General features: G+C 46.7%; 1 protein-coding gene across 2 annotated transcripts in view; it reads right to left on the reverse strand.

Moving 5' to 3' along the window:
• LOC141082570 (germ cell-specific gene 1-like protein) overlaps positions 1-23,674 on the reverse strand; it is a 130,084-nt gene that overhangs the window by 19,532 nt on the left and 86,878 nt on the right. For both annotated transcript variants that reach the window (XM_073566541.1, XM_073566543.1), the window contains exon 4: positions 20,862-21,014. In XM_073566541.1, coding sequence (XP_073422642.1) covers positions 20,862-21,014 — 153 coding nt within the window. The remainder of the gene's footprint in view (positions 1-20,861; positions 21,015-23,674) is intronic.

Below are 23,674 nucleotides of genomic sequence, written 5' to 3' on the forward strand. Positions count from 1 at the left end.
ACCGGGACAAACCCCCGCGCTCCCAAATGTTTGACCTGTTGCACCTGGTCCAGAAATGGCTGCAGCCAGAGTCGGCTTCCCCTGCACAGATGGTAGAGCGAGTTGTGATGGATCGGTTTGTGCATTCTCTGCCGAGACCTCTACAGACTTGGGTTGCCCAGGGTGATCCCCAAAATGCTGATGAACTGGTTGGGCTGGTTGAGAGATACCAGGGGATGGAAGGTTCCTTGGGGAAGCAGCCCATTCCGTATTGGGGGTCCCAGCAGGGGGCGGAGTCACAAAAAGGGGTGGTGCGTCCAAGGTCAAAAGGGGCGGGGGAGGCAGTGCCCAAGGTCCCCTCGTGTGTTATTTGCTGGAAGTGTCATGGGCCAGGACATATAGCAGCCCATTGTCCCCAGACCACCGAGCAGATGGGACGCCGTAGTTCATACTACGCATATCCAGCTTGCAGTGTGAACTCGCTACCTAACAAGGGGCCACAAGCGTGTCCCGTGAAGGTGAACGGTCGAGCAGTAATGGCGCTTCTGGACTCCGGGAGCTTGGTGACCCTTGTGAGGGCCAGTTTTCCTCTAAACATACTCCCGGGTAAAAAGATTGGTGTTCGGTGCATACATGGCGATGCAAAGGACTACCCTATGGCTAGGGTGAAGATTGAAATGGCGCATGGCACCGAGTCACATGAAGTTGGTGTTGTTCGAGACTTGTTGCATCCCATAATTATTGGCCGGGATTTCTGTCTGTTTTGGGATCTGTGGGGGAGGGGTTCTGAGTGTGCAAGAGCAGGGAACCAATCCAACCCACTGAGGTATCGCCACCACCAGAGGCAGACGACTTTCCTTTATGTGTCCTTGTTGGGGATGAAGAGGAAGGGTCCCCTGTACCTGACATCCCGGAGTTAGAGGTGGCCGGGGAGAATTTTGGGACTGCCCAACATAGGGACCCCACACTAAGGGAAGCCTTTAACAATGTCACCGTCATTAATGGGATTGCACAAGAGCCAGGAGCAGACACAAGGTTTCCCCATTTTATGTTGAGTGGGGAATTGTTGTACCGGGTCACGAAAATAAGGGAGGAGGTGGCAGAGCAGTTAATAGTACCAGGCCCCTATAGACGAAAAGTGTTGGACATGGCCCATTCACACATCTTGGGGGGACACCTGGGGGTGGAAAAAACCCAGGAACGGGTTGTACAGAGGTTCTATTGGCCTGGGTGTCACCGGGAAATTGTAAACTATTGCAGGTCCTGCCCGACATGTCAGTTAACTGCCCCCACATCTCATTTTCGGAACCCTCTTGTGCCACTGCCCATTATTGAGGTGCCATTTGAGAGAATTGCCATGGACTTGGTCGGTCCCTTAGTTAAATCAGCTCGGGGGCATCAGTATATATTAGTCATCCTGGACTATGCCACACGCTATCCTGAGGCCATTCCCCTGAGAAACTCCTCCGCGAAGAGTATAGCCCGTGAGCTGGTCCATGTGTTTTCCCGGACGGGTTTGCCGAAGGAGATCCTGACCGACCAGGGGACACCTTTTATGAGCAAAGTGATGAGAGAATTGTGCAGAGTCTTGCAAATTTCCCAGTTGAGGACTTCAGTGTATCATCCGCAGTCAGATGGCCTTGTTGAGAGGTTTAACAAGACCCTGAAGAGCATGCTGAGAAAAGTCATAGAGGAAGATGGTAGAGACTGGGATTGTCTCTTACCGTATTTACTGTTTTCTATCCGTGAAGTTCCCCAGGCCTCCACGGGGTTCTCCCCCTTCGAGCTTCTGTACGGCCGGCATCCGCGAGGTCTCCTAGATATAGCCAAGGAAACCTGGGAAGCCGAAGTCACGCCCCACAGAAGCGTCATTGAGCATGTGGCACTGATGCAGCAGAGGGTTGCGAAGGTGATGCCCATTGTTAAAGAACATCTCCGCCAGGCACAAGAGGCTCAGGCCAGGGTCTACAACCGGTCAGCAAGAGTGAGGCAGTTCAATCCGGGAGACCGAGTTCTCGTGCTAATCCCGACGGTGGAAAGTAAGTTCTTGGCCAAGTGGCAAGGGACATATGAGGTGGTGGAGAAGCTGGGAGACGTAAACTACAAGATCCACCAACCCGGAAGACGGAAGCCATACCAGGTTTACCATGTTAACCTTATCAAGCCGTGGCAAGATAGAGAGCCAGCGGTAACTCCGTGCTTGCTGGGCAACCTAGAAGGGGAGGTTGGAGCCGTTACCATAGCGGAGACTCTATCGAAGGCCCAGAAGCAGCAGTGCCGGGAGTTACTCCAGAAAAACCGCGACCTGTTCTCAGAGTTGCCGGGGTGCACGAAAGTGGTGGAGCACGAAATTCTGACCGAGCCACATGTGCGGGTGAACGTGAAACCATATCGTATTCCTGAGGCCCGGCGAGAGGTAATCTCCAAGGAGGTGCAGCGTATGTTGACGCTCGGGGTCATTGAGGAATCCAAGAGCGGCTGGTCGAGCCCGATTGTCCTGGTCCCAAAACCTGATGGTGAATGGAGGTTCTGCAACGATTACCGGAAGCTGAATGAGGTCTCCAAGTTCGACACTTATCCCATGCCACGCGTTGATGAGCTCATCGAGAGACTTGGACCTGCCAGGTACATAACCACTTTGGATCTGACCAAGGGATATTGGCAGATCCCCATGGCACAGGAAGCCAAGGAGAAGACGGCATTCTCCACACCAGATGGGTGCTTCCAGTATGTCCGGATGCCGTTTGGCCTACAGAGAGCTCCAGCAACCTTCCAGAGGGCGATGGATAGAATCCTTGCACCTCATAAGCTATACGCTGCCGCATACCTGGATGATATCGTCATCTTTACCCCGGACTGGGAGACTCACCTGGAAAAGGTCCAAGCAGTCTTTGTCGCTCTAAGAGAGGCGGGGTTTACAATAAACCCGAAGAAGTGTGCCTTGGGGAGAGAAGAAGCCAAGTACCTCGGATATGTAGTGGGGCGTGGCGAGATCAAACCCCAAATCAATAAAGTGGAGGCAATTCAGACATGGCCGAGACCGCTGTCAAAGAAGCAAGTTAAAGCCTTCCTGGGGATTGTGGGATATTACAGGAGGTTCATCCCAAACTTCGCCACAATGGCTGCACCTCTAACTGATCTGCTTAAAGGGACAAAGTCAGTGATGGTCAGCTGGTCCGAAGAAGCAGAGTCCGCCTTCCAAGAAATGAAGGGAGCTCTTTGTAAGCAACCCGTTTTGGTGGCCCCAGACTTTAAACGTGAATTTGTCCTCCAGACAGATGCCTCAGATGTCGGGGTAGGAGCTGTCCTTTCCCAAGAGATACGTGGGGAGGAGCATCCTGTTCTCTACTTGAGTAGGAAGTTGACTTCTTGTGAGAGAAATTACTCAGTTGTAGAGAAGGAGTGTTTGGCCATAAAATGGGCAGTGGACACATTACGGTACTACCTGGTGGGACGGAAGTTTAGGTTAATATCTGACCATGCCTGTCACGTTTCCGCCAGACTTAGGGCCTGCTGTTCCGGTCGCGGCCTCTAGGAGGCGCCGGACCGCCACTTTATCGTCAGACTCAGGGACGGCTGTTCCTGCCTCGGCCACTGGACAGGGCCGTGGTTCTGTCACGTCAGGCTCAGAGCCTACTGTCCCGGCTTTAGCCTCTAGGAGGCGCCGGTCTGTCACGTCGCCGTTAAATTCTGGGTCTGCTGCTCCTGTCGCGGTCACTAGGAGGCGCCATGGCTTGCCCGGGAGTTATGGTGCTGACAGAGTAAGGGCACCTGCGCAGGCATCTGGTGGACGCAGGCTCCACCCCTCTGTCAGTCATCAAGAGGTTACTGCATCTCCATCTGGCCTGGTCCTGGGGGCGGTACTGATGACATCATCAGTCCAGGAACCTATGAGGGGTGACCTGATCCCTGAAATACCTTGGGACTGGTCTTGCAAGCCACCGGATATATTCTTGGTTCCCCTGTGTGTTACTGTGTGAATTGCTTTCTGACTGACTGACTTTGGCCTGGACTTCTGACTCTCCTTCTGCCTAACGATTCTGTACCTCTGCGACTCTCCTGGTTAATGACTTTCGGCCTGAATCTGACTCTCCTTCTGCCTAACGATTCTGTACCTCTGCGACTCTCCTGGTTTATGACTTTCGGCCTGAATCTGACTCTCCTTCTGCCTAACGATTCTGTACCTCTGCGACTCTCCTGGTTTATGACTTTCGGCCTGAATCTGACTCTGCTTCTGCCTAACGATTCTGTACCTCTGCTACTCTCCTGGTTTATGACTCTCGGCCTGAATCTGACTCTGCTTCTGTCTACCGTTTTTGTACCATTGCTGCCCGACTGGTTTAGACTTGCATATCTCCACGTTTGTGTCCTATATTGGAACACCTTTCTGGCGACCGTCCTGCTCTGGTCACTGCTCCTATTCAGACAGCGCCTCCTGGGCTCTGCTATAAATCCAGATCCCTGTATAGGGGTAAAGGGTATCAGTGTTTCTCGGGGTGTTGCCTGGCTGCAGCCCAGACCCGCAGGCGGACGTCACATTATATCCGGCCATATAAAAAAAAACTGCTTCTTGTGTATATATCCAGCATATACAAAAGCAGTCTCCCTGAACTTTTTTTTTCTCTCCCTTCTTCTGACTGAGCTGATTTCTGGCCTAAACACCTGGTTCAGTGCACAGCCTGAAGGAGCACTTTCATCTTCCTGCACCAGTATGCTGCAGTCTGGAGCCTTCAGAGAGAGAGCTGAGCGTCAGAGATCCATACTACTGAGACATCGGCCTCTGGGCAACTCTGGCTATGGTTGCCCAGGGGCACAGGTATTGCCCGCAGATGCGGCTAAAGTTTTATTGCCTATTGCCCTTTCTTTTGGTCAGAAATCTCAGTGTGTGAACGCATATGTGGATTGTGGATCTGAAGGGAATTTTATGGATTCTTTGGTTGCTAAAAGTCTCGGTGTACCCCTATTAAGACTTAATGCCCCTATAAAAACTACGGCTATTAATGGCACATCTATTGTCCAGGAGGGGGTTAAATTTGTTACTGACAAAATCACTATGTCTGTGGGAGCATTGCATACCGAGGTTATGTCATTTTTTGTGATGGATAATTTGTCTGCTGCAGTCATTTTGGGGATGCCATGGCTACGCCAGCATAATCCAGTCATCGACTGGCACCTAGGCGATGTTATACGCTGGAGTTCACACTGTCAGGAAAACTGCATGTCGCTAACAGTAAACCAAGTTAAAGTTAAACCCCTCCACATACCGTTTGCCTTCAGAGATTTTGAGGATGTCTTTTCTATTGCAAAATCTGAAAAGCTACCCCCTCACAGAAAGTATGATTGCCCTATAGATCTGATTCCAGATGCCCGTCTCCCAAAAGGGAGAATATTTAATCTCTCAGGTCCAGAGCGTCAGGCTATGAACGAGTACATAGCTGATAGCTTAAAAAAGGGGTTTATTAGACCGTCCATTTCACCAGTTGGAGCTGGCTTCTTCTTTGTAGAAAAGAAAGATGGTGGTCTCAGATCCTGCATTGACTACCGGGAACTGAATGCAATCACTATAAAGAACCAGTACCCGCTTCCACTCCTCCCTGATCTTTTTAATCAGCTAATGGGAGCCCGTTGGTTTACTAAACTGGACCTCCGGGGGGCATACAATCTAGTCCGCATAAGAGACGGGGATGAGTGGAAAACCGCCTTTAATACCCCACTTGGCCACTTTGAGTACCTTGTAATGCCGTTTGGACTCAGTAACGCACCTGCCGTGTTCCAGCACTTTGTAAATGACATTTTCAGGGACATTTGTGGGGTGTATGTCGTTGTGTATTTAGATGACATTTTGATTTATTCTGCTGACCCTGTGACACATGCTCAGCACGTTCGCTCTGTACTGCAGAGACTGCGAGAACACTCCCTGTTTGCTAAACTGGAGAAATGTGTTTTTTTTGCGGATGAGGTACAATTTTTAGGATATGTGATTTCAAGCACAGGCTTCCGTATGGATCCTGCCAAGATCCAACCTATTAAAACTTGGGTGCAACCCAAGTCGCTAAAAGCGCTGCAGCGATTTTTAGGGTTTGCAAATTATTACCGAAAATTCACCAGGGGTTTCTCCGAAATTGCTAAACCACTCACGGATTTGACCCGAAAAGGGGCAGACGTGACCAATTGGAACCCTGAGGCAATTCAGGCTTTTGCTACGTTAAAAGAGTGCTTTGTAGCCAACCCAGTTTTGGTTCAGCCTGATCTGGACCGCCCGTTTATTGTAGAGGTGGACGCCTCTGAGGTCGGAGTGGGAGCAGTGCTGTCGCAAGGCACTGCATCACTCACTCAGCTTCGCCCATGTGCCTTTTTCTCCCGCAAATTCTCTGCCACTGAGAAGAATTACGATATAGGTAATCGGGAGTTATTGGCGATCAAATGGGCCTTCGAGGAATGGCGCCACTTCCTCGAAGACGCCAAACATAAGATCACTGTGATTACAGATCACAAGAATCTGACTTACCTGGAGTCAGCAAAAAGATTAAATCCTAGACAAGGGAGGTGGGCCTTGTTCTTCTCTAGGTTTGATTTCTTAATAACCTTTCGTCCTGGTACCAAAAATGTGAGGGCTGATGCTCCCTCTCGAAGTTTCTGCCCCTCACAGGCTGAGGACTCGGAGCCAGTTCCAATACTGGCCAATGGTATTGTTGTGTCGGCTGTGTCTCTGGACCTTCTGGAGGAGATCCGTAGGTCCCCAGAACCAGCCCCTGACTCGACGCCCCCCCAGAAATTGTTTGTTCCAGCGCCGTTTCGCCTACAAGTTCTGAAGGAGTCGCACGACTCCGTCCTGGCAGGCCATCCTGGGGTCAATAATACCGCCAGACTTGTGACTAGGAGTTTTTGGTGGCCAACGGTAGTTAAGGACTGCAAGGATTATGTACTGGCTTGTGAAATCTGTGCTCTCGCCAAGTCCCCTCACAATCGGCCTGCCGGCTGGCTCCAGTCCTTGCCCGCTCCAGAGAGTCCATGGACCCACATCTCCATGGACTTCATTACTGACCTACCACCCTCAGAGGGGAAGACATGTATCTGGGTGGTGGTGGACAGGTTCAGTAAGCAATGTCATTTTGTTCCCCTCTCTGGATTACCTAATTCAGAAACTCTGAGTAAGTTGTTTATTGTTCATGTAATAAGGCTGCATGGCGCTCCAGAGAATATCGTGTCCGACCGAGGTACCCAGTTTGTTTCCAAATTCTGGAGAGCATTCTGCAAACGTATTGGTATTGAATTATCCTTCTCCTCCGCTTACCACCCTGAGACCAATGGTCAAACGGAGCGTACCAACCAGGCTCTAGAGCAATATCTTCGCTGCTATGTCTCGGAACATCAGTCTGATTGGGCGGAACATCTCCCATTAGCTGAGTTCGCTCTAAATAACCAGTACCAGGAATCTATCAAAACCACCCCGTTCTTCTGCAATCATGGTTTGCACCCACGTTTTGGTTCATTTTCGGCCAAGATGTCGGAGCTTCCGGGAGTAGAAAATTCCATACGTCACTTAAGGACAATCTGGTCGGAGGTGAACACAAACTTGAAAGGGTCCCAGGTCAGGCAGGCTTCGGCCGCAAATAAACGGAGGTCCACGGGGCCGCACCTAGGAGTTGGGGACAAAGTTTGGCTGTCTACCAGAAACATTAAGCTTAAGGTGCCATCTGCCAAACTGGGGCCCAGGTTTATTGGTCCCTACGAGATATTAGAAGTAATTAACCCGGTAGCCTTTCGTTTAAGGCTCCCTCAGTCTTTTAAAATTCCTAATGTTTTCCACAAATCCCTTCTCAAGGTGTACCGCTCCCCAATTCATCCCGTCCAGTCCCCTCCTCCTCCAGTTTTGGTCAAGGGTGCCTTGGAGTACGAAGTCCAGGGCATCCTTGATTCCCGTTTAGTGAGAAAGTCTGTGCAATATTTAGTTCATTGGAAAGGCTATGGCCCAGAGGAGAGGTCCTGGGTCCCCGCTAGTGACATTCATGCCAAGGGGTTGATTAGAAGGTTTCACCTCCTTCACCCTGATAAACCGGGTTTTGAGGGTCCGGAGGCCCCTCTTGGAGGGGGGGGTACTGTCACGTTTCCGCCAGACTTAGGGCCTGCTGTTCCGGTCGCGGCCTCTAGGAGGTGCCGGACCGCCACTTTATCGTCAGACTCAGGGATGGCTGTTCCTGCCTCGGCCACTGGACAGGGCCGTGGTTCTGTCACGTCAGGCTCAGAGCCTACTGTCCCGGCTTTAGCCTCTAGGAGGCGCCGGTCTGTCACGTCGCCGTTAAATTCTGGGTCTGCTGCTCCTGTCGCGGTCACTAGGAGGCGCCATGGCTCGCCCGGGAGTTATGGTGCTGACAGAGTAAGGGCACCTGCGCAGGCATCTGGTGGACGCAGGCTCCACCCCTCTGTCAGTCATCAAGAGGTTACTGCATCTCCATCTGGCCTGGTCCTGGGGGCGGTACTGATGACATCATCAGTCCAGGAACCTATGAGGGGTGACCTGATCCCTGAAATACCTTGGGACTGGTCTTGCAAGCCGCCGGATATATTCTTGGTTCCCCTGTGTGTTACTGTGTGAATTGCTTTCTGACTGACTGACTTTGGCCTGGACTTCTGACTCTCCTTCTGCCTAACGATTCTGTACCTCTGCGACTCTCCTGGTTAATGACTTTCGGCCTGAATCTGACTCTGCTTCTGCCTAACGATTCTGTACCTCTGCTACTCTCCTGGTTTATGACTCTCGGCCTGAATCTGACTCTGCTTCTGTCTACCGTTTTTGTACCATTGCTGCCCGACTGGTTTAGACTCGCATATCTCCACGTTTGTGTCCTGTATTGGAACACCTTTCTGGCGACCGTCCTGCTCTGGTCACTGCTCCTATTCAGACAGCGCCTCCTGGGCTCTGCTATAAATCCAGATCCCTGTATAGGGGTAAAGGGTATCAGTGTTTCTCGGGGTGTTGCCTGGCTGCAGCCCAGACCCGCAGGCGGACGTCACAATGCCCCACTCAGGTGGATGAGGGAAACAAAGGGCAAGAATGCTAGGGTCACCCGCTGGTTCTTAGCCCTACAAGACTTCAGCTTCCATGTAGAGCATAGGGCCGGGAAGCTACATGGGAATGCTGATGCCCTCTCCAGAATCCCTTGCCTGGTAGGTGAAAGTGCCAAGCCCCACGGCTTTAGGCAGAGGGGGGAGGTATGTGGCAGGGCTAAGGGTCGTGTAATTGATGGGAGATATGTGCCTCATAAATGGCTTGTCTCTATAATGTAAGGCATAAGTAAAGCGTACCAGATATTATTATTATTGTTGTTTGAAGGACCTGTGGTGAGGTCACAGTCAGGTGACCAGTCAGCTGCTGGATTCGTGGGTGTGGCTACAGCCTTATAATGTGGCCTGCTCCTGAACCAGGTAGCTGTATGTGGGGAGGACTACACCTCCCAGCATGTGCTGAGACTCGCGGTCTGAGTCTGCAACCACGGACGTTTATGTTTTTGTTTGCATAAGCTAGAGGCTATTCTTGGTGACACGCTGTTTGATGGTTTATGACAGAAATAAACCGCATGCTCTGTTGAAGAACCTGTCTCCTGATTGTCTCCCGCTGCACCTTAGTGAGTCCCATCCCTACAATATGTAGTATGTATGTAGTATGTATGTATGTTGCATGCATGTAGTGTATATATGTATGTTGCATGTAGTATGTATGTTGCATGTAGTATATATGTTGTATATATGTATGTTGCATGTAGTATAAGTTGTATATATGTAGTATGTATGTTGCATGCATGTAGTATATATGTGGTATATATGTAGTATGCATGTTGCATGCATGTGGTATATATGTAGTATGTATGTTGCATGTAGTATATGTATGTTGCATGCATGTAGCATATATGTGGTATATATGTAGTATGCATGTTGCATGCATGTAGTATATATGTATGTTGCATGCATGTGGTATATATGTAGTATGCATGTTGCATGTAGCATATATGTATGTTGCATGCATGTAGTATATATGTGGTATATATGTAGTATGCATGTTGCATGCATGTGGTATATATGTAGTATGCATGTTGCATGTAGTATATGTATGTTGCATGCATGTAGCATATATGTGGTATATATGTAGTATGCATGTTGCATGCATGTAGTATATATGTATGTTGCATGCATGTGGTATATATGTAGTATGCATGTTGCATGTAGCATATATGTATGTTGCATGCATGTAGTATATATGTGGTATATATGTAGTTTGCATGTTGCATGCATGTGGTATATATGTAGTATGTATGTTGCATGCATGTAGTATGCATGTTGCATGTAGTATATGTATGTTGCATGCATGTAGCATATATGTGGTATATATGTAGTATGTATGTTGCATGCATGTAGTATATATGTATGTTGCATGCATGTGGTATATATGTAGTATGCATGTTGCATGCATGTAGTATATATGTTGTATGCATGTTGCATGTAGTATATATATAGTATGTATGTTGCATGCATGTAGTATATATGTGGTATATATGTAGTATGCATGTTGCATGCATGTGGTATATATGTAGTATGCATGTTGCATGCATGTAGTATATATATGTATGTTGCATGCATGTGGTATATATGTAGTATGCATGTTGCATGTAGTATATATGTAGTATATATGTATGTTGCATGCATGTAGTATATATGTTGTATGCATGTTGCATGTAGTATACAGTGGGGAAAAAAAGTATTTAGTCCATCAGCAATAGTGCAAGTTCCACCACTTAAAAAGATGAGAGGCGTCTATAATTTACATCATAGGTAGACCTCAACTATGGGAGACAAACTGAGGAAAAAAAAATCCAGAAAATCACATTGTCTGTTTTTTTTTTTTTCATTTTATTTGCATATTATGGTGGAAAATAAGTATTTGGTCAGAAACAAATACTTTGTGATATATCCTTTGTTGGCAATGACAGAGGTCAAACGTTTTCTGTAAGTCTTCACAAGGTTGCCACACACTGTTGGTGGTATGTTGGCCCATTCCTCCATGCAGATCTCCTCTAGAGCAGTGATGTTTTTGGCTTTTCGCTTGGCAACACGGACTTTCAACTCCCTCCAAAGGTTTTCTATAGGGTTGAGATCTGGAGACTGGCTAGGCCACTCCAGGACCTTGAAATGCTTCTTACGAAGCCACTCCTTCGTTGCCCTGGCGGTGTGCTTTGGATCATTGTCATGTTGAAAGACCCAGCCACGTTTCATCTTCAATGCCCTTGCTGATGGAAGGAGGTTTGCACTCAAAATCTCACGATACATGGCCCCATTCATTCTTTCATGTACCCGGATCAGTCATCCTGGCCCCTTTGCAGAGAAACAGCCCCAAAGCATGATGTTTCCACCACCATGCTTTACAGTAGGTATGGTGTTTGATGGATGCAACTCAGTATTCTTTTTCCTCCAAACACGACAAGTTGTGTTTCTACCAAACAGTTCCAGTTTGGTTTCATCAGACCATAGGACATTCTCCCAAAACTCCTCTGGATCATCCAAATGCTCTCTAGCAAACTTCAGACGGGCCCGGACATGTACAGGCTTAAGCAGTGGGACACGTCTGGCACTGCAGGATCTGAGTCCATGGTGGCGTAGTGTGTTACTTATGGTAGGCCTTGTTACATTGGTCCCAGCTCTCTGCAGTTCATTCACTAGGTCCCCCCGCGTGGTTCTGGGATTTTTGCTCACCGTTCTTGTGATCATTCTGACCCCACGGGGTGGGATTTTGCGTGGAGCACCAGATCGAGGGAGATTATCAGTGGTCTTGTATGTCTTCCATTTTCTAATTATTGCTCCCATAGTTGATTTCTTCACTCCAAGCTGGTTGGCTATTGCAGATTCAGTCTTCCCAGCCTGGTGCAGGGCTACAATTTTGTTTCGGGTGTCCTTTGACAGCTCTTTGGTCTTCACCATAGTGGAGTTTGGAGTCAGACTGTTTGAGGGTGTGCACAGGTGTCTTTTTATACTGATAACAAGTTTAAACAGGTGCCATTACTACAGGTAATGAGTGGAGGAAAGAGGAGACTCTTAAAGAAGAAGTTACAGGTCTGTGAGAGCCAGAAATCTTGATTGCTTGTTTCTGACCAAATACTTATTTTCCACCATAATATGCAAATACAATGAAAAAAAAAACCAGACAATGTGATTTTCTGGATTTTTTTTTTCTCAGTTTGTCTCCCATAGTTGAGGTCTACCTATGATGTAAATTACAGACACCTCTCATCTTTTTAAGTGGTGGAACTTGCACTATTGCTGACTGACTAAATACTTTTTTTCCCCACTGTATATGTAGTATATATGTATGTTGCATGTAGTATATATGTAGTATGCATGTGGTATATATGTAGTATGCATGCATGTAGTATATATTTTGTATATGTATGTTGCATGCATGTAGTATATATGTGGTATATATGTAGTATGCATGTTGCATGTAGTTTATATGTAGTATATATGTATATTGCATGCATGTAGTATATATGTGGTATATGTAGTATGCATGTTGCATGCATGTGGTATATATGTAGTATGTATGTTGCATGCATGTAGTATATATGTAATATGCATGTTGCATGTAGTATATATGTAGTATATATGTATGTTGCATGCATGTAGTATATATGTGGTATGCATGTTGCATGCATGTGGTATATATGTAGTATATATGTCGTATGTATATAGTATGTATGTTGCATGCAGTATATATGTAGTATATATGTATGTTGAATGCATGTAGTATGCATGTTGCATGTAGTATATATGTAGTATGCATGTTGCATGCATGTGGTATATATGTAGTATGTATGTTGCATGCATGTAGTATATATGTAGTATGTATGTTGCATGTAGTATATATGTATGTTGCATGTAGTATATATGTATGTTGCATGCATGTGGTATATATGTAGTATGCATGTTGCATGCATGTGGTATATATGTATTATGTATGTATGTTGCATGCATGTAGTAATATGTAGTATGCATGTTGCATGTAGTATATATGTAGCATGCATGTAGTATATATGTAGTATGTATGTATGTTGCATGCATGTAGTATACATGTAGTATGCATGTTGTATGTATGTTGTATGAATGTAGTATGAATGTAGTATGTATGTAGTATGTTTGTTGCATGTATGTAATATGTATGTAGTATGTATGTAGTATGTATGTAGTATGTTTGTTGCATGTATGTAGCATGTAGTATGTATGTAGCATGTATGTTGTGTATATATATGTAGTATGTTTGTTGCATGTATGTAGCATGTAGTATGTATTTTTTTATTTTTTGTACATTCAACACATTAGCCGGATGATGAGACTACTACTGTCCCATCGTTGGCTAATGTGTCAATCACCGTCATGGTAGCAGGCATCGCCAGATGGGACTTGTAGTCCCATCGGATGATCCTGCACGGACCCCCGCAGCCTGCACGGACCCCCGGACAGTCGGTACAGACCACCGGCAGGCCGGCACAGCCCCCCCGGCAGTCCGCACAGACCCCCGGAAGGTCCGTACACCCCCCCCCGAGAGGCTGTACAAGGACAGAAAAGGGTTTTTCTTATTCCGATACCGGAAGTCCCATAGACTTGAATTGCTATTTTTTTATTTTTTTTTAAAAAATGTTTTTTTTTTACCTTGTCCCTTTATGGGACTTTCACTTTCGCTTTGACTTTAGGTATAATACATTACAATGCTCCAGCATTGTAATGCATTATACCAATGCTGAGCGCTGCTGACACCTTGCTGTGAGCATGTTCTCACCAGCTCTCTGTAGTTAAATGACTCGGAGGTTGTCATGACTAGTGTTGAGCGATACCATCCGATACCCTAAAATATCGGATCAGATGGTATCAGCCCGATAAGAAAAAAGTATCGGGCATCCCATCGAGTTAGGAAGGGTCGGGGTCATTATTCTTTCATCTTTAAAAGGAATCTGTCACCAACTTTTTGCTACCTCATGTGAGAGCAGCATAATGTATTAAAAGATGCCCTGATTCCAGCGATGTTCTGGAATACTGTGTCCAGTTCTGGGCACCACATCTTAAAAAAGACATTGAAGTACTGGAGCAAGTTTAGAGAAGAGCTACCAAGATGGTGAGCAGACTGCAAACTTTTAGATTATCCAGAAGAGTTAACTTTAATTATAGGGGTTAACCAGTAACACTCAATGGCGGATCTTAATAGGGGCGGATGGGGCGGTCGCCCCGGGCCCAAGGTTTTTTGGGGGCCCAGGGGCGGGCTGGGCCGGGTGGCAGAGAGGCAAATGCCCCCCGGACCGCTCCCCCAGCACCTGTACAGGGCCGGCCGTGCCCTGTGCTGTGACGCCGCCGGCAGCAGACAGCCGCCCGCGTCACATTCTATGAGGGGCCGGGAGCTGTGCACGGCCGTCATCTTGATGGCTGCTCAGCTCCGGCTCCCTCCGGCTGTACTTCCGGGTCAGATGTCGGGCGTGCGCGATGACGTCATCGTGCACGCGCCGACATGTCCCGGAGGATGCTGAAAGCAGAGGCGCTGCTGGGGAGCGAGCTGGCTGTGAGGTAAGTATGGGGAACTGTTTTTATTTTTTTTTTATTTATAAAATGAATTAAATGGGGGAGGGGGTGAGTGGGGGCTGTACACAATGAAGGGGGGGTGACTGGGGCTGTATATGATGAAGGGGGGGGTGACTGGGGCCTGTATATGATGAAGGGGGGGTGACTGGGGGTTGTATATGATGAAGGGGGGTGACTGGGGCCTGTATATGATGAAGGGGGGTGACTGGGGCCTGTATATGATGAAGGGGGGGTGACTGGGGCCTGTATATGATGACAGGGGGGTGACTGGGGGCTGTATATGATGAAGGGGGGTGACTGGGGGCTGTATATGATGAAGGGGGTGAGTGGGGTCTTCACATGATGAAGGGGGGTGAGTGGGGCTACACAGGATGAAGGGGGTGAGTCGGGGCTACACATGATGAAGGGAGTTGAGTGGGGCTAGACATGATGAAGGGGGTGAGTGGGGTAGTACAGGATGCAGGGGGTGAGTGGGGGCTTCACATGATGAAGGGGGTGAGTGGGGCTGTACAGGATGAAGGGGGGTGACTGGGGTTGTACAGGATGAAGGGGGTGAGTGGGGGCTTCACAGGATGAAGGGGGGATGAGTGGGGGCTTCACATGATGAAGGGGGGTGAGTGGGGCTGCACATGATGAAGGGGGGGTGAGTGGGGCTGCATATGATGAAGCGGGGGTGAGTGGGGCTGAACATGATGAATTAAGGGGTAAGTGGGGCTGCACATGATGAATTAAGGGGTAAGTGGGACTGCACATGATGAATTAAGGGGTAAGTGGGACTGCACATGATGAATTGGGGGTAAGGGGAACTGCACATTATGAATTAAGGGGTAAGTAGGACTGAACATGATGAATTGGGGGTAAGGGGGACTGCACATGATGTGGGGGTAAATTAACTGCACATGATGATGGGGGAGTGGGGCTGCACATGAAGTTGGGGGGGAAGGGGACTGCACATGATGAAATGGAAGGGGGGATAAGGGGCTGCAAATGATGAAGCGGCACTGCAGATGAAGTGAGTGGGTGATAGGGGACTGCAATGGATGAAGTAAGGGGACTTCAAATTAAAGTGGGGACATTAAAGTGGATCCCCTATGGCCAGGATCACGTTGGGCGATTTTGTGCGTATTGGCCGTAGGCCTACAGCTTATGTGCAACGTCTTTTTAGGCCATGTCCACACGTGGTGGAATGGTGGCGGGTTTTCCGTATGGACCCGCAGCAAACCAAGTGCTGCGGTCCGTACGGCTGTCAATTCCCGCACGGGGACCGCAGCGCTCAGGTGGGAAGGGGGGTACAGGGGCCCAGGTTTTATGAACAGCCCCGGGCCCATAGTCCACTTAATCCGCCACTGGTAACACTGATAATGATTTATTGTTCCTTGTAATCTTTGTAATTTTATATGTAAAGGTATTGTTCCCGCTGAGGCGGTAAATTGTATGTTTTTATATGTCTGCACGTAACACTTGTCTGTTTCACTTGTTATTTTTTTAGTGGCTGGCAGGAGGAGTGATTGGTATGCATAAGTATCCGTCATTTCCTCCTGCACTTTGACCCGTGGAAGCGCTCGAGTAGCGTGAAACGGCCGTAGTCAGCCATTTGACACACTCTCCTTCACATCTCCGACGTGACATGTAGTTCAGTGTCAATAAACATTCATCATTATCCCGCAGAGTGCGACCTTTTTCTCTTGGAAACTACATTAGACTGCAAACTATGACCTATGAGGAACGGTTAAAGGATCTGAGAATGTTTAGCTTGCGAAAAGAAGGCTAAGAGGAGACTTAACAGCTGTCTATAAATATCTGAAGGGATGTCAGTATAGAGAAATTATTCTTATTCTCATTTGCACATGGAAACACTAGAAGCAATGGGATGAAACTGAAAGGGAGAAGATGCAGATTAGATATTAGAAAAAACTTTTTGACAGTGAGGGTGATCAATGAGTGGAACAGGCTGCCACGAGAGGTGGTGAGTTCTTCTTCAATAGAGGTCTTCAAACAGAGGCTGGACAGACATCTGTCTGAGATGGTTTAGTGAATCCTGTATTGAGCGGGGTGTTGGACACAATGACCCTTGAGGGCCCTTCCAAATCTAACATTCAGTGATTGTATGTATCACTTGGTTTACTGGGTGAAACAGTTGTGACACAAGAAGAGTTTTTAGATGTAGCAGAGCTCAGAAAGCTTTCCACGCCAACCCCATATCTTTCTGTCTACATTGCTTTTTGGAATTAAGCTGAAAATCAGTGCTGGGGGCCTGGTTGGACCTGGGTTCAAGCGAGCATCAGTCCAGCCAGTGATAAAACACTGTATGGAAACAATAGCACACAGACAAATTACACATTTCTGAAATCTGTGTCTCCGCCCCTACCTCATGCTGTTCTAATATTACAGATAAAAACCTGCTAACAGATTCCCTTTTAAGGCCTTTGCTGGTAGGTGAGCAGTGGAAACTTTGATGCTGCAATGGCGGATTGTCCTGAACAAAAATAACAGTTTTCTTGAAAGATGCCGACTTTTTCTTGGTTTTAGAGTTGATTTTGAGTCCATTTTCAACCCAAAAAGGCCCAACTAGCTTATATTTAATATTGCCAGCCCATAACAGTACCCCACCTCCACCTTGCTGGTATATCAGTCAAAATGGAGGTCTGTGCCCATTACTGATCCAGTCAAAGGTCATTCCATCTGATCCATTAAAAGTCTCTGTCATCTCATCAGTCTTTGAAAAATCTGTCTTCGGATATTCCTTGGCCCAGTTTTAATGTTTCCACTTCTGTGTCTTGTTCAGTGATGCTCAGGTTCCAGCTTTCTTTACCTTGGCCATGTTTCTGAGCAGTGAACACCTTGTACTTCTGGGATCTCCAGCGAGGATGCAGTTGGAATATGACAGCACTGGAAGATAATTATTATTATGCATTTATATAGCACCATTTATTCCATGGCGCTTTACATGTGAAAAGGGGAAATATAGACAAGTATAATAAACATGTGTAAGACAATGGACACACAAGTACATAAGGAGAAGGGACCCTGCCCGCGAGGGCTCACAGTCTACAGGGCTGGGTTAGGATACAGTAGGAGATGGTAGAGCAGGTCGTGTAGTGGTTCAGTAGACCGAGGATCATTGCAGGCTGTAGGCTTGTCGGAACAGGTGGGTCTTCAGGTTCTTCTTCAAGGTTTCCGTTGATGGTGAGAGTCTGATGTGTTGCGGCAGAGAGTTCCAGAGTATGGGGGAAGCACGGGAGAAGTCTTGTATGCGGTTGTGCGAAGAAGAGATAAGGGGAAAGTAGAGAAGATCTTGAGATGATCGATGGTTGCATGCGGGTAGGTACCTGGAGACCATGTCACAGATGTATGGAGGAGACAGGTTGTGGATGGCTTTGTAGGTCATGGTTAGTGTTTTGAATTGGAGCCTCTGGGCAATAGGAAGCCAGTGAAGGGCCTGGCATAGAGGGGAGGATGGGGAATAGCGGGGAGACAGGTGTATTAGTCGGGCAGCAGAGTGTAGGATGGACTGGAGTGGTGCCAGAGTGCTAGAGGGAGGCCAGAGAGTAGGACGTTGCAGTAGTCGAGACGGGAGATGATAAAAGCATGCACTAGTGGTTTTGTGGTTGAGGAATGAGCGGATCCGGAAAATATTTTTGAGTTTGAGGCGGCAGGAGGAGGCGAGGGCTTGGATATGTGGTTTGAAAGAGAGCGCAGAGTTGAGGATCACCCCAAGGCACCGAGCGTGCGGGACTGGGGAAAGAGAGCAGCCATTGACATTGATGGAAAGGTCTGGTGGAGGGGTAGAGTGAGATGGGGGAAAGATGATGAATTCTGTTTTGTCCATGTTCACTTTGAGAAAGCGAGAAGAAAAGAAGGCTGAGATAGCAGACAGACATTGTGGAATTTCAGTCAGTAAGGAGGCGAGGTCGGGTCCAGATAGGTAGATCTGCGTGTCATCGGCGTAGAGGTGATACTGCAAACCGTGGGATTCTATAAGCTGTCCCAAGCCGAAGGTGTAGATAGAGAATAGTAGGGGTCCTAGGACAGAGCCTTGAGGAAGACCAACAGACAGGGGGCGAGGTGAGGAGGTGGTGTGTGAGAGGGAGACACTAAATGTTCGGTCTGCTAGGTATGATGAGATACAGGATAGGGCCAAGTCTGTGATGCCCAGAGATGAGAGTCTGTAGCAGGAGGGAATGATCTACGGTGTCGATGGCAGAGGACAGGTCCAGGAGAAGCAGGACAGAGTAGTGTCGCTTGCTCTTGGTGGTTAGTAAGTCGTTAGTGACTTTAGTTAGGGCAATTTCAGTTGAGTGATGTGGTCGGAAGCCAGATTGTAACCGGTCAAAGAGGGAACAGGAGGAGAGGTGGGAGGACAGTTCAAGATATACATGCTGTTCCAGTAGTTTTGAGGCGTAAGGGAGAAGAGATATCGGGCAATAGTTAGACACAGAGGATGGGTCAAGGGAGGGCTTTTTGAGGATGGGTGTGATTGAGGCATGTTTGAAGGATGAGGGAAAGACACCATTTGTAAGTGAAAGGTTGAAGAGGTGTGTAAGAGATGGGATGAAGACTGTGGCCAAATTAGGGATGAGGTGGGACGGGAGTGGGTCGAGGGCACAAGTGGTGAAGTGTGATCTTTGCAGAAGGGTGGAGAGCTGATCTTCTGTCATGGTGGAGAAGCTGGCTTTTGTAGAACAGGGCTGAGCGGCTAAGAGGGGCATTGGGGGCTGCGGGCCAAAGTTTTGTCTGATCGTGTCGAACTTCTGCTTAAAGAAGGAGGCAAAGTCTTCAGCAGAAATGAGAGGAGAGGGAGGAGGTGCTGTGGGGCGGAGTAGAGAATTGAAAGTGAAAAAAGAGAAACGCGGACGGCACCGCTGTTACCATTAAGCTTCTCGTGGTGTGCGGTATCCAGAGCTCTCAGTGCTGGCAGCTGCGGGTGCTGGTCTGGGAATCCACAATGCTGATTATATCCAAGAAGAAAAGAAGACCGCACTCCTGGAGCTGGTGGAAATAGTGTTAGATTTATTGGCACATGCAGTACATGTCGGCCGGGGGACATGTACCGCATGTGCCATCGTTCCTAACGATGCGATCTCTTCATTAATCCGTCACTTCCTTCCACAAAATGACCTGTTGAAGCGCTGTGGTAGCGTGAAACGGCCGTTGTCAGCTGTTTTCCCTTTCCTGTTATCACTCCCCTGGCCGACATGTAACGCATGTGCCAATAAATCTAACACTATTTCCACCAGCTCCAGGAGTGCGATCTTCTTTTCTTCTTGGATATATATAGAGAATTGAAAGTGTTGAAGAGCTGTTTAGGGTTGTGAGACAGGGAGGATATGAGAGATGCGAAGTAAGTTTGTTTTGCAGCAGAGAGTGTGGACTTAAAGCTGGCAAGGGTCTGCTTGTATGCGCAGATGCTCAGTAGAATGGGTTCTGCTCAATAGAATGGGTTCTCTTCTGTCTCCGCTCAGCAGCTCTGGAAACCCGTCTCAGTTCTTTGGTCAGGCTGGTCAGCCAGGGCTGCCTGTTGATTGTTCGAGTTTTGCTCTGCGTGAGGGGGGAAGCTGAATCAAGTGTTGCTGTTAAGATAATGGCTTCCTGGTGGCTTCACGCTTGATTCTTCTCCAATATTTAGCAGTTCATGTGAGTCTTTTTTTTCTAAACATGTTTTTGGTGTCCCTGTGGACTATTTCCAACAAAACTTTTGATGGTTTTGTGATCACACCTCAATATCTTAGCAATTTCTAGAAATCTGCATCCCCCTGTAAGACGTGAAACAATTTTTGACTTTTCAGAGTCAGTTAAAACTTTTTTGGCCTATTTTGCCCAAGGAAGACAAGCTGGCCAATAACTCTGCACACCTTGATAAAGGTTAATATATCCTTAGGCCTCATTAGATATCATTAGATATACCTGATCTGCTTCATCCAATAAGCATTGACGTCTATACAGCTTGGAGTTGGAAAATCTGCATAAAATGATGATATGGTCAAAATACTCACTGCCTAATAATTCTGCACAAAGGAGTAAAATAAGGGCAAAACTGGATACTTTTGACCCAGTGAAAGGACCTCTTTAAATGTTTTATACCAGCAGGTCATCACTATATCTCCAGGTAGATTGCATTTATATGGGGGGCCGGGTTTTTGGCATTATGTGGCTTTTCATCTGGCATGTAACTTTGTGCATTATTACTATAATGCCCGTAAACTGCTATGAGAATAATTACAATTTTATTTAACATTTTTGCTGTAAACAAAGAACTATATGTCACCTACCTGACAACACAGTAATGATGGCAGCAAAGGCATTGATTTTCAAACCATCTATAAAGTTACTGGATGTGAACAATTCCAAGCACATAAGCAGAAAACCAAGACTGAGCAATATAATGTATAAAAACTCAGAGATAACCGACAACCAGAGGACACCTGAAATATACAGAATACGAAATATCATCAAATGTTGGCAAAATAACAATGGTAAAATGCCAAAACAAAGGGCTTTGCAGTCCCATAGCGCATCATAAGTCATAATTCCACCTGATTTGGAGGTGGTAGTGGCCCCCTTACCTCATGGACCCCTGTGTAGCTGCACAAGTTGCACCAATGATATGTCCGCCCCTGAGTCTCTCCCTGCGCAGAGTAATGTATAGTAGTACCATCCACATGGTTTTACTATGAATTTCAATGAGGTTCACCTGTACAAGCCATGTCTGAAATGTTTGCAGTTTAGTTGTGCAGTCATCAGCGCCACAGAAGAAAATATTTCAACATCCAGAAGTCTCCTTAAAACAATTCTGCATCCTACTGTCAGGAACACCGCACTGCACTTGCTCACTGAGCCAGTGCGCGTGTTCTGAGTAAAACAAACTGTGCCCAAAGATACCTGGGAGCGGGGCAGCAGCGGTGAAGATGCATGCTTCAGACCAACAGGACCTGAAGCACGTGACTGCTGGGGGCATGGCCTAAGCTCTGGAGATCTAGGAGCTGAAGGAAAACTCCAAGCAGAGTGATCTATTTCAAGTGTTTATTTCTGTTTATGTTGATGATTATGGCTTACTGCCAATGAAAACCTAAAAGTCATTATCTCAGTATATTAGAATACTTTATAACACCATCTTGAAAAAATGATTTTAAAATCCGAAATGTTGGCCTACTGAAATGTATGTTCAGTAAATGGATTCAATACTTGGGGGCTCCTTTTGCACCAATTACTGTATCAATGCCATCAATGCAGCGTGGCATGGAGGCAATCAGCCTGTGGCACTGCTGAGGTGTTATGGAAGCCCAGGATGCTTTGATAGCAGCCTTCAGCTCATCTGCATTGTTGGGTCTGGTGTCTCGCATCTTCCTCTTGACAATACCCCATAGATTCTCTATAGGGTTAAGGTCAGACGAGTTTGCTGGCCAATCAAGCACAGTGATACTGTTGTTTGTAAACCAGATATTGTACTTTTGTCAGTGTGGACAGGTGCCAAATCCTGCTGGAGAATGAAATTTCCATCTCCAAAAAGCTTGTCAGCAGAGGGAAGCATGAAGTGCACTAAAATTTCCTGGTAGATGGCTGCGCTGACTTTGGTCTAGATAAAGCTCAGTGGACCTACACCAGCAGATGACATGGCTCCCCAAACCATCACTGATTGTGGAAACTTCACACTAGGCCTCAAGCAGCTTAGATTGTGGCCTCTCCACTCTTCCTCCAGACTCTGGGATCTTGATTTTCAAGATCTAGTGTGAAGTATCTACAATCCAGGACAGGTTGCAATGCTTTTGTAAAAATGTTGCACCTGCAACATGTTTTATTTGTATGTGTCTGCCTCTGAAAGACTCTAAGGGCTCATTGACACATCTGGTTTTCTCACGGTCAAGAAAAACAAGCCGATTATTTAAGTCAGAGTTTAATCAGAGTTTGGTCCGAATATCATCAGTTTTCTTGTACATGGAGAAAAAAAAGTTTCTCCACCTTCTCCTTTCTGACAGTATGTGAAAACTGGATCACACTCAGATGGCATACGAGCATGGTATGAATTTTTCAAGGATCTGTTCACTTGCATTGCCCCTTTTTGATCGACTCTTGGATCAAAATTAGACATATCTCCATGATTTTCTATGGGCCATTCGGCCCACAAAAAATTAGGACATTTGCACAGCCACATAGGCTATGACAGGTACAAGTGCTATCTGTAAAAACTATGAATAGCAATTGTACACAAAAAACGGACATCTGACTGAGGCCTAACACTAAATTTCATGAAGAGTATTTGTGCGTTTTTTATGCTGCATATTTTTGTTTGCAAAACACTGTGTATTACTGTTCTAGCAAAGTAGAGGGGATCCATACTACAGAAATCTTATGCCCATTGTGCTGTTTTTTAATAATCATACTAAAATGAAACAAAAAACAAGAGAAAAAGAGGTATGCATACAGATAGGGATCACGTTAACAAAAGAATTTTATTGAGTACAGACACAAAGACAAAAATGTATGACCAAAAATTATAAAAACATTTAAAAAGCCAAAATGGCTAAAGGAACCTGACCCATTAAGGTCCTCCCCAGTAGCATAAATAGAGGTACACCATCAGACTCAGTAACAGTTATCAAGATTTTGACAATATGAGTACAAAAATATCAGATTGTTAGAAAAATCCAAATACAGACTTAAAATCAATCATCTAAGAAAAAACTAATCAATTGATGGTGTGCTGCCAACCAAGCCTCATTAGCAAATCTCAATCAATCTAAGATGAAAAAAGATAATTTGAGGCACCATGTAAATAAACATGGGAAAATGCTAGAAATGACGCTCTATTTAAATAATACAGCCATTACCCAATATGGTTCCAGCTGATGTGTGCTCAGGCAATGTTAGGCAGCCATATGACCTCTATAAATAAAGTGCGGTGTACAGTATGCAGATTGGGGTTCAGGGAACCCGACCCCAAGAAAAAAGTCGCCTAATCACTTATACCGCATGACGAATGGCGTAAAAACTAAATAAAACCAATTCTTCACCTGCTGTTGATTTTTTTTCATTCTGCCTCCCAAAGATTGCGGTAAGGCTCGGCTCACATTTATCCTGTGCTCTG

The sequence above is a fragment of the Dendrobates tinctorius genome, unplaced genomic scaffold (genome assembly GCF_039654945.1).
Source record: "Dendrobates tinctorius isolate UK_male_01 unplaced genomic scaffold, ASM3965494v1 ptg000018l, whole genome shotgun sequence".
Classification (NCBI taxonomy): domain Eukaryota; kingdom Metazoa; phylum Chordata; class Amphibia; order Anura; family Dendrobatidae; genus Dendrobates; species Dendrobates tinctorius.